The sequence below is a fragment of the Harpia harpyja genome, chromosome 4, assembly GCF_026419915.1.
Source record: "Harpia harpyja isolate bHarHar1 chromosome 4, bHarHar1 primary haplotype, whole genome shotgun sequence".
Taxonomy (NCBI): Eukaryota; Metazoa; Chordata; class Aves; order Accipitriformes; family Accipitridae; genus Harpia; species Harpia harpyja.
The window spans coordinates 43,724,586-43,741,659 of record NC_068943.1 but is presented as its reverse complement, the minus strand read 5'-3'; the positions used below and the strand labels follow the sequence as shown (position 1 = coordinate 43,741,659).

The 17,074-nt window shown below is 56.1% G+C and overlaps 1 protein-coding gene across 1 annotated transcript in view; it reads left to right on the top strand.

Moving 5' to 3' along the window:
* The first annotated feature begins 2,069 nt into the window (after positions 1 to 2,069).
* SORL1 (sortilin related receptor 1) overlaps positions 2,070 to 17,074 on the top strand; it is a 50,737-nt gene continuing 35,732 nt past the window's right edge. Inside the window, exons 1-6 of the mRNA XM_052786468.1 lie at positions 2,070 to 2,328; positions 12,728 to 12,844; positions 13,162 to 13,287; positions 14,144 to 14,305; positions 15,719 to 15,786; positions 16,136 to 16,316. Of these exons, the coding sequence (XP_052642428.1) occupies positions 2,125 to 2,328; positions 12,728 to 12,844; positions 13,162 to 13,287; positions 14,144 to 14,305; positions 15,719 to 15,786; positions 16,136 to 16,316 (858 nt within the window). The 5' untranslated portion in view covers positions 2,070 to 2,124. The remainder of the gene's footprint in view (positions 2,329 to 12,727; positions 12,845 to 13,161; positions 13,288 to 14,143; positions 14,306 to 15,718; positions 15,787 to 16,135; positions 16,317 to 17,074) is intronic.

Below are 17,074 nucleotides of genomic sequence, written 5' to 3'. Positions count from 1 at the left end.
AGCATGCTACCTATGCTGAGTGTTTTATGGGGGAGCACGCAGCTAGCTAACTCAACCCTGGGTGGAAAGAGCCACTCCATCGCCACAGCTTGAACCCTCCTGCTGGGAGCCATGGGTGGGAGAAGTGGCAGGAGGGCCCAGAGGGACCCCGGGGGCCTCTGGCTTCCCGCTTCCACTGGCGGCTCAGGTGAGACAGCGCTCACCTTCCCAGCTCTGCCCAGGTAGGAAGATGGCAGAAATCAGGGTGGAGAGCTCTGAGGGCTACCAGAACCGTACCAGGGGGAAGTCTGTCACCATAACGTATGAAATCATCTGCGCCTTTTCCTCTCTCCTCTTGACATCCGTCCACACCTTCATCTGCCCATCCAGAGGCAGATGCAGCTTTTCATCGCACCCAACCCATCCTCTCAGCAGCAAGGACCCGAACCTACGTTACTGCCCACCGAGCTGCCCCGGCGGCGAGTCCCTTGCTAGCCTGTTCTCCTTGCGGCGGGTCTGACCGATTGCTGGGAAAAGTGCTTACCTGAAACAGCCCCCGGCACCGTGACAGTGCTTGACAAAAACTAGGCACAAAGCATTACTGTTGACCTACAGGATAATCTCCCCAATGCATACAGGCTGCACGGAACTCATAAATCTTCAGTTACAGGAAACCAAAGTTTTTACCAGCTGCTCTTCTTTCCCATGAAATGTAAGACATAGCAAGGAGCCTCAAACCAACGCTCAAAAACACATCGCTGCACGATGCGGGTAGATGTTTAAAATGGCTTCCTGGGGATGAGTCCACGTCAGTAACCGCCAGAACTACCAGACACACGGATTAGATGCTACCTTGGAGAAGGAAATGGGACCAGGCGCACATGCTCCTAGCGGGACCTTGGGAATGGACGTGAGCGGCAGAGGGCTTCCACTAGGTTGGAAAGGGTTCAAAACTGCAAGCCAAGCAGATCCCACGCTGCAGTGGGATCTGCCCCCCCTGCCTGTGGTCAATGGTGGGATTAAAGCATCCAGAACAGCTACGATACCAGGACAACAACCTCTCATGTCTATCCCTGCTCACCTGGCGCAAGACATTTGACCAACACATTTGGTATGCCGGGGAAGGGTAATGCTTGTGGAGAGCGCATGCCCCTTTTTCCCCCTGGCAGACCCTACAGGTCCCGACGCCTTGTGCTCCCAGCCCCGGCGCTGTGGGAAGCAGGGCGGCCCTCGGTGGCACTGACAGGGGTCCGGGGCATCCCTGTTGCGACAGGGTCCCCGTGCACAGGGCACACGGTTACTCCGTGTGTGTGTGATAGCTGCCGGCCTAGGATATGTGGCCATCTGTGCTCGCGACTACAGGTTTGTTGCCTAATTTCAAACATCCCCAAACCGGTAGACAAATGGGAAGAGCAGAAGAGCAGTAGATCACCGGGACAAGCTGCAGATTGCTAGCTGCAGTGAGACTGGGGAGTGGGGCTTTGCTTGGCAACTGGCAATTTCCAGTGCCATCCATCCTGGCATGTGGCACACTGCACCCGGAGCGTGCTCGGCCCACCCTCCGGGGCTCCCCACAGGGCCCCTCACGGTAATCACCCCCTATGAAGCCGCAGGTGACATCCGTGGCAACTGGGCCTGGAACACCACAAAACCTCAGCCTGGACACTTGCGTGGGCAATCACGCCGCTTCCCACAGATACCGGGGTGCTTCAGGCCCACGTCCCGGGCTGAGGGGCACATGCTTCCAGGGCTGCGTGTGGGAGGAAAAGTGCAACTAGGCTTCTTTTGGGGGGGGAAACCTCGCGCATCCCCCAGACGGAAGCAGCTGCGATGCTTTCATTTCATTTTATTTTCATTCTATTCGACTTCATTTCTTGCCGTTTCATTTCCCTTCATTTCATTTACGCTAACTTTCTCCCATCTTCCTTCCTTGGCATCCCAAGCACCCTCCGAAGAGCCGAGAACGCCCTCTCTCCCGACCGCCAGGAGGGGGGTTGCTCCGAGCATCCCCCGAGGGCAGCGGGCGGCGGGGGCGGGATGCGGGCGCCCGAGCGGCTCCGCTGCTCATTGCACATTCTCTCCGGGCGGCGGCGCGGCGGCTCCGCTCGGCTCGGCTCGGCTCCGCTCGGTCCCGGCGGCACGAACATGGCGGCGCCGAGCAGCGGCGGGGCGCGCCGGGCCGTCCCTCTCCCCCGCCGCCTCCTGCCGCTCCTGCTGCTGCTGCTGCCGCCGGCGGCGGGCGGCCATTCCGCCCTGCTGCTGCGCGCCCCGCCGCCCGCCGCCGCCGAGTCCCCGCGGAGCCGCCGCACCGCGCCGCGCACGCCGGAGCCCATCCAGGTGTACGGACAGGTGAGCCCGGCCGGGGAAAGCGGGGGGAGGCGGAGGGGGGGGGGGCTGCCCACCGTGCTGCACAAGGCGGGCTTGGCGCACCCCCCCCCCCATACCGCGTTACATCACCCCGCAGGGCGCTGCCCCCCCCCCCCCCCCCCCACGGGCTTGGTGGGGTGGGGAGACGACGGGACACGGAAAGGGAGCACGGAGGGCGCCAGCGCTGTCCCCAGCCCCGCGGGCAGCCGCTTGTCGCCGGTCCCGTCCGTCCCTATCCTTCCCCACCCCCCCCCCGCGGTGCTGGTGCCGCGAGTGGGCTGGCGGGGAGCCGGCCGCGCCGCTCGGCCTCGGCCACAGCGCGACGCGCTGCAGCCCCCCGCGGGTCTGCTGGGGGGACACACACACACGACACGACCCACGGGTTGCACGCTAGCTGCTCGGAAAATAACTTGCATGCCCGCAGGGGTTTGAGCGCATCCCGCGCGGGGATGCCGGCACCCCCTCGGTGCAGCGCCCGGCGGGGGGGGGGGGGGGGGGTGGTTGCTGGCGAGGCGACCCTGGCGACATCTGATAGCTCGTTTCCTGCCTGCGACTTGCCCCCTTCGAAGTGGCAGGCGTTTAGACGTGAGGTACCGCTGACCTCTGCCTACAGCTATCCCCGCTCCTCTTCTTGGTTCTCCCAGAGCCATCTCGAACTAGCGGCACCGTCAGATTTGCATTTTATGCTTGCGGGTTCGTTTCCAGCAAGATGAGCAGTGGTAGCTGCCGGGTGGCCAAGGGCACACGCTAATGAGATGGGCCAGATCATCCCCTCTGCTAGTTTGCCGGATGGGAAAGCGAGTCCCTCCAGCGGGGAGCGGGCAGCAGCTCTTTACCTAGAGATGCTCAAGTTGAACATTTTTGTGCTCAGAAGCTAGGCAGAGGGAGGTGACTTCTGGTAGAAGACATTGCTATTTGTGAGGCACTGTGCCCTTCTCTGTAAGAAGGGCTCCTCTCTGCATTTCTGATCCGTCTTGCACTACTCCTTGAAAAAGGGGGAAAGGAGTTGCTCATCGCAGAAAAATATAGAAACAGCTATTTCGAAAAGTATCCCTCCTTGGGCTGGATTCACTGGCAAGTTATGTTGCCAGGACCATAAAGGCTCCCCCTCGCTCCCCCTTTTCCAGACGATCATGGCTTTAGGAGCGATGAGGAATTAAACCCGGGCTGCCCAGGTGCCTGTTACGGAAAGCTTGAGACTTTGTCTACTGTATTTTTTAACTACCCACACACTAGACTACACTGTGTTGTCCCATTTGACCCTCCTTGTTTACACTGCCTGTGTGCCATCACGTGCCCGAAAGGCTGCTGGGGGTGGGGTGGGGGGAGATCAGCCTGCAGAGGGACAAGGTACACTCGAGGAGAGGCTTCGAGCCTTGGGCGACATCTGCCTTTGCCTCCTTGGCTAGCACTTTCCCTTCTGGGTGCCCTATAATTTCCCATCTGCTGCTTGTAGGCTGAGAAAGAACCGGCCACGAGGCGGGACTGGCTCTAGGGCCACTGGAGGGGCACATGTGGGGCCAGTGCTGCTCCTAAAGCCCTGCTCCTGTTCCCCCTTTTAGAGGACGGGAAAAGCTGTTCCTACTCCCCTTGAAAATCTGCTTCGCCTCCTCTACCTCCTCAACGTTTGGCTGTTTTTAGCAAAACACAGTTACCCATTTTAGAAAAAACACGACACTTGTCTCATCTACAGAAAGGCAGTTGGAGCACTTTCCCTTCCAGCTCTCCATGGCTTTCATCTAACCCACCTGCCCCAGTCAGGTAGAGAGCTGCTTTGGCAGGAGCAGCCTCTATCACCTGGACATGTAGCTGCAGATCTGAGAGGGTGTGGTAACCCCAGCACTATCTGGAACAGAACTAATAGGAAGCAGTGGGAGTTGAACAGTTTGCCACTGTTCAGTCTTTTCTCTTTGCCTTTAAGCTTTCAGAGGGGATTTGCCTAGAGAACCAAGTCACTCTTCGCTGGTGGCATGGCATGTGGTTTCAGGCTAGCATACAAAACCCATCCCTTCTGCTGCTTCAGGGTGGGATGCACAAATTTGAAAGCCTGGGTACTGCATGTCACCAGGAAGAGTTTATTGGCACTAAACAACAGTTCTGAGTTCTCCTGAGCGCTACAGTGCTTTAAATCAGGGGCTGCTTTGATAAAAGGGAGAAGAGTGAGCCCGTGTGTCTTAGCCTCCGTTACGGCTCTGACCGCACAGAATTACCAATGCCTAGGAAGCCAGAAAGCTGTGCAACATGGTGCTCAAGGGTCTCGCGCCTTGTCACAAGCACCCAATGATCCCTGCATCCTCCTTCTCCAGGTTTCTGGCACTCTAATACCAGCAGAAAATCATGCAGTCAAAAAGCGGTTCTCTCTCAGGGCTGTCATCATAAGGGGCAGCGCTTGCACCGAGCATCCTAGTGCCATGCCACTGCAGTCCCTTATCTGGGACGCGTCCTGCTCCCGTGCGTTTGGCAGGTCACTCGACCATCTGCTACGCGCTGGCTCGTGCCCTGAAACTCCCTGCCCTTCCCCGGCTCTCAACTGCGGTCCCGACAGAGCCTCATGGCATGGCTTAGAGCCTGGGCTCAGCTCAGAGGTGAAGGAAAGTGCGGCACGGGAGGTCGGTGCTGCCTGTCGCCACCGTGGGTGACATCGCCAGGGGACTGGAGCGAGAGGGAGGGACGCATCACCCCAGCTGGAAGTGAGGAGAGGAACGAGGTCCAAACCCTTTGTGGTTCCTCGGGAGCCAAATGCAGCTCACTCGGCATTGTCAGCAACAGACTCAGAGCCCTCTTGCCCTAGACACCAAAGACACAAGCACAAAACATTACATGGATTCCTCGTCCAGATCCTCACCACCAGTCAACATCCTTGCTGGGCAGGCTCACACAGCTTGCATGCGTGGCTGCAGCAAAACTTTTTGGGAACCTCAGCGAATGGCAAGACCAGTAGCCTAAAACCCTGTGCTTTTGTGGCTTTTCCCCGCCTTTCGGACTGCAAAGCACCAGCAATCAAGAGATCAAACACACGACTCCAGAAACCATTGGCTTCGAGACAGAGCGGGTTTTCTTCCCTCGCACGGCCCTCACCTCTACAGGACTGTTGGTGAATGTCCCAATGGACAGACGGTTACGAAGCAGGCACTGACACATGACAGGTCTTTTCTGGGACACCACTGACAGCAGAGAAGCATCCCCAGGGCAAGACAACTGCTGCCTACACTCCCACAGGGCCGGCAGTGCTCCCCGAACCCCTTTCAGCAACCACAGCACTGCACCCTGCCCTCCTCATCCTGGCGTGAGTCCCTGGCTACCGAGGCAGCGGCTCATCCTCAGCCCACCCTCCTGTCCCTTAACAGCTTCCGTGCTCTCACCTACACATCCCTACTCAGACCTGGATACAGGTACTCGGCTCTAGGATTTTACTTTGAGTACATCCCCACCATTCCACATAAATCCTGTCCCCTCCTGGGGGAAAGCCGGCCACGAACCACATTGCCTGCAAGGACTTCACTTACTACAACAAACAAGGAAAAGAAAAGTAGCTGCTTAGGCTGCATACCTGCCTGCTGGATCGAAGCGTCTTCCGTGACCGTGAGGCTGGCCATCTCACAAGTGTCACATCGTAGCCGTGGCAGACAGCAAGGAGAAGCACCAAGGCAGAAGGCCGGCCTCTGTCTGCTGCTCCTGAGGTGCAAAAGAGAGGATCACAGTTACAGAGGGCATTTACACTAATAAATAATACAGACATACAGGTCTAACCTTTGTCTGCAGACATCCCTTTCCCTTCTTTGGAAACGGCTTATCCAAAACCTCCCCCAAAACCACGCAACTCACAAGAAGCCTTTGCCTTAAACTGCTCTGGGACAAAAGACATCTTGTCCAACCCGCTGGTGGCTCCTGCGGCAGCCAGTTCGCCCTGCATGCTGCCATTGTGAGGCCTCAAGCCTCTCCCTGTGCTCTTAACCTGCGCACAGCCATCACCTCTGTGCCTCCCCATCCCCTGAACTGGCATTATTGCCTGCCCTAATATCAGCTCATCTCTTTCCCTTCTGGGGGGACCTACTTCATTGCTCTCAAGCTTCCTGTTTCCTGGTGATAACTGATCCTGTCTTTGAGAAAAAGGACCAGGTTTTCATCATTTCCAGGCCATTTACTACAAAATTACCTTTGATCAGCCCACCTGCTTGACCTTGACACCCCCCACCCCTCCACACTGACAAAGACCTAAGATGACCTCCTCAGCTGCTAGCACTCAGAGTACCACATGCATTAAAGCAGCCTGCATTAGATTAAAACCAACACCACACCATGATGCCACTCAGTGATCTTCAAGACAGAAGTTTTTCAAGACAGCCGAGAAGAACACCTCCCATTAACATAACACCACAGTGATGACTGTGTGCAGGAGATGTTAACATCTCTATGACTGTGGGACAGCACACTCGCAGAGTACCAAGAAAGCTAAGCACTCCCCAGGAGACGAGCCCCCTGGCTAGAGCGGCGGGCATGGACGGGCAGGCGGGCAGTCGGCAGCCACGCTGCAGCTCGTGGGCAGAGCTGTGCTTCGGCCACAGGAGTCCCTTCCCACGGCCCTCGCGATGCGTGCTGCACAGGCCCTGGTTGTGCTGGCGAGCTACCCTAAAATACTGTTAGCGTGTGGTCAAAATAGTGCCCAAGCAGAGAGAGCTGACGCTTCTCTTCTTTTGAGGCTGTTAGCACATCCCAAGTAGAAAGCCCCCCTTGGCTCCCTTTGCTCACAACCTGCAAACTGGCAAAGAGCCTTTCTTCTTTCAGAGAAGACAGAAAGTGCTTCGCAGGGTAAATGCCATCCGGCTATGTGAACGGAGACATCAATCATGCTGCATCGGAATTGAACCGTACTTAATTTTGACCTGGTTTGCCAGCCCAGCAGAGACCTTCCCAGATAAGACTTTACCCTTCTGGAGGTACCCTGGGTGGTGACGGCATGTCCCGGCGGAGGGCTGGCCACAGGCTCCCGGACCCCCCCCCATCCTTTCCTTCTTTCCTCACATTGGCAGATACCCCTCCCCATCGCTGCGTCTGCCTGGCGCACGGGCACCCCTGCCCCTCTCCCAGCACTTGCTTTTGCACCCAAGCTTGCCAGGAAAGACGGGTCTCTGGAAGCCATGCAGTTCCTGCTCTTGGCACCATGGCAGCCAGGGAAGCTATTTGTGTTTTTATTCGTTGTTTCCCCTTTGGCAGGTTCCTCAGAGATCCTGCTGTTGGACTAAGCAAGCGTTGCGGCGTCCCAGGGGCATCGCTTAAGGTTTCTGTAGCTGCAACGACTAGCTTGTGGCATGCTTCACCGGCAGCGCTTTAGACCTTTTCTGCAGCCTTCCTCTGTGCCTTGGTTATGGGGGAATGACCTTCATCAACACTTACCCAAATTTACCAGGGCAGCTTCGATTCCTCATCACCTTCCCCCCTCCCCGCTTCAATTTAGAAAGAGACCCCATCTCCGGGACCTTCTTGCCGAGGGACCTGCTTGTTTGTGGGGTAAACGGGGCTCCTGCCTCGACCCCGATCTTCCACCTCCCTTGCCCTTTTCCCTTCTTCTAGAAACAACAGCTAATGGAGAGCTCTGTTGGTGGTAGCAGAGAGAAAACAGCTCTGCAAGCAGATGATTTCAGTATTAACAAAATTAACATGGGCCTGGCACTCTCTGAAATGAGTCACCCGTGTTTCATATCAATGATTTCAGACCCTAGCATTTTCAGTCCAAGCCACAAGCAGTGCTACGGCAGGCACAGACTGTATTTTAAAATATCGCAGCAGGGCTAGAAACAGATGCTTGGGAGCAGAGCAGAAGGTACAGTAATGAAGCTTCAGTAGGAGCGCACGAGGAACATGGCGTGCCGGGAATGCAGTAGCCACCCATGACACTTGACTCATCCACGATGCTGGGCTATTGCGTAAGCCTTGCCGGGGGGGAGGCAGAGGAAATGGGGACGCAAAGGCCCGGCACTTGTCCGCTGCGGTTTCCAGCAAGGCGGAATGATGAGGACCCTGGTGAGAGCACCTTTCCTTTTAAAGCCCTGTGCTAACCGAGCTGCGGCTTTGCTTCTGACCCCTTTCAGCAATAGCTTGCTTTAGCCCCATCCTTGTTCCCCCAGCTACCGCATACAAAATGGTTAGCCGATTCCTCTTCTGCAAGCATCTCCCGACAGCCTTCAAACACACATAAATGATCCCTAGGAGTCTTTTGCCTGTGCACCCCCAATTTTACAGCCTTGAGCCTCAGCCCCTGAGAAGTTGCACTGCATCACCTCCTGATTAATAGCGAGCGCCTGGGTCAAGCCACGGTTGGAGTCCTATAGCTAGAGCATTAATTCTCAACAGAGAAAACCCATCAATGCACACAGGTAGCTCCCGAGCCTGCTTGGCACCAAGAATAGCCCCTAACACTGTCCTGACACTTGTCACTGCACATGGGTGCTAGGCACCATTACAAATCAGCAAACGCACGATATTTCTGCTTGCGGTTCATCACGGCTAACAGTGTGATTTCTGCACGGGGAAGTTACGCTTCCTACACAGAGCAGCTCAGCCTCGCCGGTGCCTCAAAGGCTGGGATTTAGAGTCCTCCGGCAATGGAAAGGCCTGAGATACTGCCGTCTAGCCTGCCAGCAGCCATACGAGCAGCTACAGTGAGGTGCCCATGCCAGAGTTGCTCATCTCCTGGTCAGCCTGCACCATTTTGGAGCCCGGGGCTTTTGCTAACACTGCCGTTTGTCACATGCGAGGGGTGAGCCGGCTCTGCCGAGCTTGGCAACCAAAATCCTGCCCCAGCCTCTCAGTTCTGGGCATGAGCAACTGAGAGGGATGCAACGGGAAGGGGAGCTGGCAATTAGGCATTGCAGGTGCCGAGGAACACGGGATCGGGGCATTTGCCCCAGCCCCGGGCGCTCGAGGAGCTTGGCACCACACACTATGCACCCGTGTCCGCTTACCTACCGACAGTCATCGCCTCTGTAGGCTTGTCAAGGCAATGCTACCGTCTCAGCACGGTGCCACGCATCCACGCGACACTCCAGCTCCCAGCCCAGGCTGGGAGCGCTCAGCTCCAGCTGCACCCCTCGAGCCACGAGGGAGCTCGTAGCTGCTCTGGGGCATGCTCCCACTGGACAGCAGCTCCGGGGGCTGTCTTCTCACTCCGTTTCTGCAGGGGATTCCTTTATTGGAAGATCCTGTTAATAAAAAATAAATATATAGTGTGAGCGAAGCTAGCAGCATTAACTACGTTAACTAGAGCTACAAGCAGCTTCCGCTATGTCTTGGCTCCAGTTCTCCCCTCCTGGACTTCATTTGGCACCTTACATATTAGGAGGACAAATTAGAATTTCATGCATATTTCATATACAGTTAATCACTTGGCAAAGACCAAACCATTTCCCCATTAAGCGGAATTTATGCTAAATGCTGTTTCCATTAGGCACCAGCCGTTGCCCGTTCATAGGTTAAACCAGCTCCCAAGGAAGGTTTCCCCCAGTGGGGGTGGTAGGGGAGTCTGTGACAGCGGGCTCCTGCCAAAGGAGACTCGTCCCAGCAAGCGGGGCAGGGTTACTTGTGTCAGAGATAACAACAGCCTTATTGCAAAGCTATTTCACAAAAAGAGTCCTGGTCAATGGGACATCAGGTGCTTTACACCCAGGGCACAGTGCGGTGCTGCAGGGACCCATTTGTTGCTCCCCTGAGCCATTCGGGTCCCCACAAAGCTCCAAAGGGCCATAGCAGGGCTGCTCAGCCACCAGCTGTGGTCTCCCGTGCTGGCAGAGACAAACGTGCGAGGCTCCTAAACCTGAGACGCTGCTGCACGAGCCCTTCCCGGGGGACTTACAGCGTAAGGCATCCTTCCAGTGGCTTCTCTTTCTTTACATGCCTTAGCAAGACATACTTGAGCAGTCTTTTACTACTCCTAAACTTTCTGCTGAGCACAGCCCCTAGGCACTTGGTGCTGCTCTTCCTCCCTCCTGCCAGGGAACCAAACCTTGCTCATGCCAAGTTTGGCCTTTATAGCAGCTCTGCCCTAATTAGGCTGCCAGAGGTCACGTGGCTCCTAATGAGTAATGAGGCTCAGCTGGCTCCTCCGAGCCCAAACACGGTGCCCCTGGTCTTGGGGTTTCACTACACTTCCCAGGTCTCCCTGCTCTGAAGAGGAGTCTCTCTGGGGCTCCTTGTCTCTTTTAGCTCAGGCAGAAAAAGGCTATAGAGGTTTATTGCTGAGGTTAAAGCAAGGTGCAGTAGGAGCCTCCTGTGGTTTTTCTGGTTTTGCAACTGTCCTAGTGTCGGATTTCTTGTGGAAAAAAAACGCAAAGTGCTACAGAAATTGCCAGGGAGGTAGTAACAAGCCCCTCTTGGCTGAAGGGAGCTGGACAGGTCTGGCACATCCAGACTTCGGCCTTCCTTGGGGGAGCAGACAAATCTCTCTTGAGGCGCTTTCCTGGGGAAGGGAAGCCGGGCAGGGTTGCTCGCTTCTGTCTCTGAATGTGCAGCTACAGGCTCCCCCTCGCTATACCCCTTCCCTCCAAGTAACAGCAAAACTCTAGGCAGGCTAATAAACCTAGCCCTTTGCCTGAAGCCAGCAACCTCAGCCTGGGCACAGCTGAGAACCCAAAAAAGCTGCACCCAAAATAACTGATATAGATGTAAGAGATTTAGATAGGGTCATTCCACTTTTAAAGGAGGGGAGGGGGATTGGGGCTGGGAGCGCAGAGCTGCTCTGGATTTCAGACCCAAGGCTGTATGTCGGCCGTCTCAGTGGGCATCAGCAATTCCTTCTTCTCCACCCTGTTTCCCTGCATCCTCAAACAGCCTCGCTTCTTTTTTTTCCAGCGGGTGTGCAAGACTACCACCAGCTTGCTTTGTAGCTGATGCTGCTGCATGACCTAAATCTCCGCCGTGTTTGCTATCCGGGTGCTACGGCATGGTTGCCTGGTGGGAGGTTGCAGCTGGGGGCACCGGCCCTGGGGGCTGCTCGCTGCCTCCCTGCCAGGTTTTGATTTTCCCCCCCACCTTGTGTGAGCCTATTGCATAAGAGGGATTTGAGGGCTTCTGGCTTCACTCGCCCCCCCGCCCTTCCAGAATAAAGATGTCGTTTTTCCAAGCATTTTATTTACCAGTTGCTGGCAGAGGTTAAACCGTTCCCTTACCCCAGGCGGTGCTCCTCGCTGATCCCGGGGTCAGCGGGAGCCGCAGGGTATCAGGCCTAAGAAGGGCTTAGCCCTGTATTTTTACAGCTTCCCTGAGTGTGGGGGCTCGGGCACGCATGTCCGGTGCTGCAGCGATGGGGGTGCCCATGTGTGGCCGAGCTATGGCCGTTGCCAAGCTACTTCACCCGGCTTCCCCGGCAAGGCTGGCCATCCCCGCTCGCTGGCAGTGGTCGCTACAGGCACCCGGTTTGCCCAGAGTCTCCTATGCCTCGAGCTCCCGCCACGGCGATGCTGCGATATCTTCCCCATAGAAACCGGCCCTTCGCGACTGGTGCAGTTACAGCACTGCCAGATACAATGCATGCACGAGGAATAATGGGATCATGTACGACTGCGTTTGTGTTAGAAACCAGCGCGTCCTTTAGGGTACAGAAGAAGTCGCCGTAGAAAGGTGACTCTGTTTCCCTGCTGCCCTGCGCCTAGTCAGCCCGGATTTGAAATCACTTCTTGGTCCTTGGTTTTTGTTTTCATTCTCATCATCCCCCGAATCCTATTTCTCTGAGGAAGAATAAAGGGAAGACTAACCCCTTCAGGAACATGCTTTTTGCCAACATGTTCATGAGAGATGCTGCTTCACGTGGGGCCACGCTCCAACGCCAGCCCCCCCCCAGGGAAGCCTTCTCTTTAACCGTTTGGTGGCTTGCAGCGAGCAGTGGCCTCGATATAAGCGACAGCAGCCCTGGCTCAGTGGCACTGTCCACGTAATCCCCGTCACGTTGGCAGAGGTTTCCAACTCCCGTCATGCTGAGCAGCCACTGGTTTGCTTGGCTGTGCTTTAAAGGGGGGGGCTTTAAATGAGACTGCAGGGGCAGGTGGGAGTGGGATGAAGGCACAGCAACCTTGGGAAATGGTGGTGGAAAGACAAAGCCCTTGGTGCACGCCAGACAGCTGTAGGCCATCCCATTGCATTCTAGCACTCCAGGCTGGAGCTGAGCTCGCCCCAAGCATGTCCATGAGCACATCCGAGGTCTGAAGGGCTGGACACACAGTGCCCCTCTGCTGTTTGCCTTCTGGACTGTTTAACTTCTGCCCCTGGTTTGAATGAGTTTCCCCAAAATCTGTGTATTTCCCAGGAGGGGTGGTGCAAGCGGGTGTTTGCTCTCCGACTGTCCCTGCGGGCGAGGCTGTGGCTCAGGGTGCCCTTTTCCTTGGCGTTGCAGGTCAGCCTCAACGATTCCCACAATCAGATGGTCGTTCACTGGGCAGGAGAGAAGAGCAACGTGATCGTGGCCTTAGCCAGAGACAGCCTGTCTTTGCTGGGTCCCAAAAACAGCGATGTAAGTAATGCAACCTGGCGCTGTCCCGGGGCACCTTCTCTGCTTCTGTGCCAGGGGAGGTGTCGGCGGCTGCTGAGCTACAGCCTGCCTTTCTCTCATGTGCTGGGAAGATGAAAGAAAGGCCCATGAGTTTGAGTTCAGATGCACAAAAAGAACCATTTGGTATCCTCTGTGTTGCCCCCCAGGTTTGAGCCCTGAAAGGCTGGCTCAGGCAATCTCTAAGGCTTCCCCCCTTGTAGTTTTCTGAGTTTTTACCAAATCTGTCAGAAGGGAACCCAGAGCTTTAAGCTCCTCACGCTGGGGCTTTTTCTTTGCAGGTTTACGTGTCTTATGACTACGGGAAGAGTTTTAAGAAAATTTCAGAAAAGTTCAGCTTCGGTGGGGAGAACAGCACCGAGGTGGCCATCGCCCAGTTCTACCACAGCCCGGCCGACAACAAGAGGGTGAGGAGGATGCGGCAGCCGGCCCCAGCCGGGTTCCTCCGCAGGGCAGCGCCGCTTAATCGCTGCCGACAGTGTGAACACGAGGCCCTCAGTGCTGGGGCAGTTATGCCACGGTGGCCGTAGCGATATAGCTGCTCCTTGCTGTGGGAGGAGTAACTGTAAAGGTATTGCGGTGGCAGAGCGACCGCATCTGTAGCGGCTCGTCCCAATAGAGCGACGAGCTGCGTGCCCATCACTAGCATCGTTACAGAGCTACAGACATAAATATTTATTTAGGCTTTATCTACATCAAGGTCACCTTTCTCCTGGCTGAAGCTCTCCTAGGGTGAGGTGAGATGTCCTTGCCCTGCAGCAGCTGAAGCTGCCACTTGCCATCCCTGTAGGTATTCTCCTCTCCAAAGCCAGGCTGCGGGAACCGGGCGTGCAATCGCCCTGACCCACATCTGTGGGTCACGCTGAAAACTTGCCTTCGCATAGGCCAGGTGCTCACATGGGCCTTTCCGCTGCGGCACCAGGGAGGGACAGCCCTCTCCCACAGATGGGGACCGAAGGCTGTTTTTGCACGGTCCTCTCGCTTCCTGGGAGAGCCCCTCAGGCCATCCTGGGGGTCCCTGGGGCAGAGGCGGGACATGCCGGGCTGCCCTACCTCCTGTACGGCTCTGCGATGCTCAGGAGCATCGGAGCGTGGCAGGAGAGGGGGTGGCTTGGGCAGGCAAATTCCTCCTCTCCGGAGTCTGCCCTCCCAAAGGCTCCCCCGGGACGTGTGCCTGTGTTACCGATAGCCTGAGCTCTGCTCTGACCTCCTGGAGGCTGACCGCCTGCTTCCCTTCTTCCTTGTCGGTCCCTCTCTTCCCAGTATATCTTCATGGACGCCTTTGTCCCATACATCTGGATCACCACCGACTTCTGCAACAATATTCAAGGCTTCTCAATTCCCTTCCGAGCAGCGGACCTCCTCCTGCATGGCAGAAACCCCAACCTCCTCTTGGGCTTCGACAGGTCTCACCCAAAAAAACAGGTGAGCGCTTCTGCTTAGACGGGAGGGCCAATATCCAGCTTCTGCCCTGCTGCGGCATTCCCCCTGGCCCATTATGTGCCCCACAACCCTTATGGGGTGCCGAGAGCCACCCTGCCTCATGCCAGCACTGCGTGGGTTCATGTTTTGACCTTCCAGGGTGTCTGATCTCGGATTGCTGCATGCAGAGCTCTCTCAGCTTGGCTGGGACACCCCCTTCCCTACAGGTCAGCCTGGTTTCTGACATCTGGAGCGGTGAGGGTATAATACCTGCAGGATGGCTGGCTTAAACATTTCCTCTCCCTTTTCCTTCATTTATGCTGGTCCTTCACCCACACCGCTCCTGGCTGTATTGATCTCCCCAGCTATTGCGGTCGTAACTAGCTGCGGAGCTCTTGCAGCTGAGGCAGGACTGACCTCTGCAGTATTTCATGTGGGCGTGTGGTTTGGCTTTGGGTCTTGCATAACGAATTGCTTCTTGAAACCAAACACTTTTTTTTTTTTTTTTCCCCTGGATCTACTGGGTAAAGATTCTAAATAATTACAGCACCTTCAGATAGACACAGGCAGCATAAACAAAAGTTGGAGATGAAACAACCATCCCCCCAACACGTGAATGGGGACAGTCGAGCAGGGTACCCGCACAGCCCATGCTGTTTTGAGTCCGGTCGTAGCAGGGTGCCTGCTGGGCGCTGCTGATGCCTTCCCCAGGGGACGGAGCTCGCTGGGAGCCGTACCTTCCCTGGGCAGGCTGCTCGACTGACTGTCGAGGCTGGAGTCTGGCTGGCCATATCCATGTACCTGCAAAAAAGAGGCAAAAACTGCAGCTTGGCGGCCACCCTAGCGCTTGGAAAAAAACAGGCAGGTTTTGGGGACACTTGCCCTTCGAGGGACAGGGTCTGCAGAGGGGCTGATGTGCCTGCAGGCTGGCTTGTTTATCGCTGCTGCTTTTGTTGCACCATCAAAGATACTATCTCTCCTCTTGACCTTTGCCATGCCAGCGCCTGCAGATCTGCAACAACAGCCTGTGGCTGTGCTTGGGGTTGTAACAGCCTCCGAGGGGGAGACTGCTCTGCCCAATTATTTACCCTTGCTATCGCACTCCACAAGTACATTATAACAAATTATTTTTATTTCTGAGTTAGTGTAAAACCAGGCGGATCAACCGACAATGGGAAATCCTTCTGGTAGGAGACTAAAGGGCAGTTTTTTCCTCTTTGGATTATTCTCCTGCAGCTAGAAAGATCGCTGTTGCTCCAGGCAGCTGCCACGTAAAGAGAAGTCGTCAAAGCAGTTCACGGTTTTGCGACGGACACGTGTCCGTCCTGCCTTTGCTGCCTGAGGTTGGGTCTCTTAAAGGATTGGGTCTGTTTGGTTGCCCAGTCCCGCTGGCATCGCTCGCCTTTGTCGTTGCAGCTCTGGAAATCGGATGATTTTGGCCAGACCTGGATAATGATTCAGGAACACGTGAAGTCTTTTTCTTGGTATGTATCGCACCTGTGCATTAGGCCCAGCTCCCGCCTTCTCTCACTCCTCACCTCTCGCCTTGTTTGCTGCCCTGTGCAAACCAAGGACCCGGGTACCAAAGTGTGCTCCGGCCCCGGCCCCCTGCTCCCCTCACCCAGCAGAGACCCTGCGCTGTGGGGATGCGGCATGGCGGGGCGGCAAGAGACAGCCACCGGCACGGGCACCCGGGGTGCTCCGCATTCCCCCTGATTCTTGCCTGCCCACCCCATCTCTTGAAAGGTCTCCTGCTCCTTGGTACCTGCTGCCTTCTGCATTGCTCGGTGAGTGCAGGGATAATGCCGCCACCACCTTTTTTGTTCTTCCTAGGGGAGTTGAGCCCTATGATAAGCCAAATACGGTGTACGTTGAGCGGCACGAGCCTTCTGGGACTTCGACTGTCATTCGCAGCACCGATTTCTTTCAAAGCCGAGAAAATAAAGAGATAATCCTGGAAGATGTTGAAGACTTCCAGCTCAGGGACAAATACATGTTTGCAACAAAGTCGGTGGTAAGTATCACGCGAGTGATTTGCTGCTGACGGTGACGGTCGATGCTTTAGTACAGTACCACCACGGCCACAGCAGGCAATAGCTCTGCTTTCAGCTGGGACCCGTGTCTAAAGTGTAGTGAGAGCGTTTGCTAGGGACGACGCTACTCGCTGCTGTACCTCATCCCAGCTTGTCGCGGACGTGTTGCTCAGGCTGCCTGCAGCTGCCTGCCTTCCGCGCTTGACCTCGTGCTGCCGTGGACAAAGCAACACCTACCGGTGCTGCTCTCCCAGCGGGGCTCAGAGCGGCAGCCTCTCCGTACGCCTGCTGTCAGCAGGCTGGGCAGAAATAGGTCAAGCTGCGAAGAGCTGGGACCCGGGAAAAACCACAGGATGCCTGGGAAGGCCAGCAAGGCGGGGGATGGCGGGGTGGGGGGCGGCAGGGGAAGGGGGATGTGGCTTTTAGCAGCTCAGTGGTTAGGAGGCCGCTTGTCAGAGAGGATTACCATCAAACATGGACTAGGTCCAAGTAGCCTAATGTGCTCCAGCCTGGAAAGAAAGCTAGATTTTCAGTTTGTTTCCTAAGAAAAGAGGATGCTGGTGAGCGAAAGCGGTCTTTTGGTCCCTCTGCAGCCAAGGCCCCCCTATGCTTTTTGCAGCTGTTGGCCAGTTTCAGACAAGTCTGGAATTGGGCGCTTGCATCAAACCTCGGCCGCAGCAGCAGCAGCGCTGGAGAGAGGACAGGCTGGGTGGCAGAGGCATCCAGTACTCTGACTTCT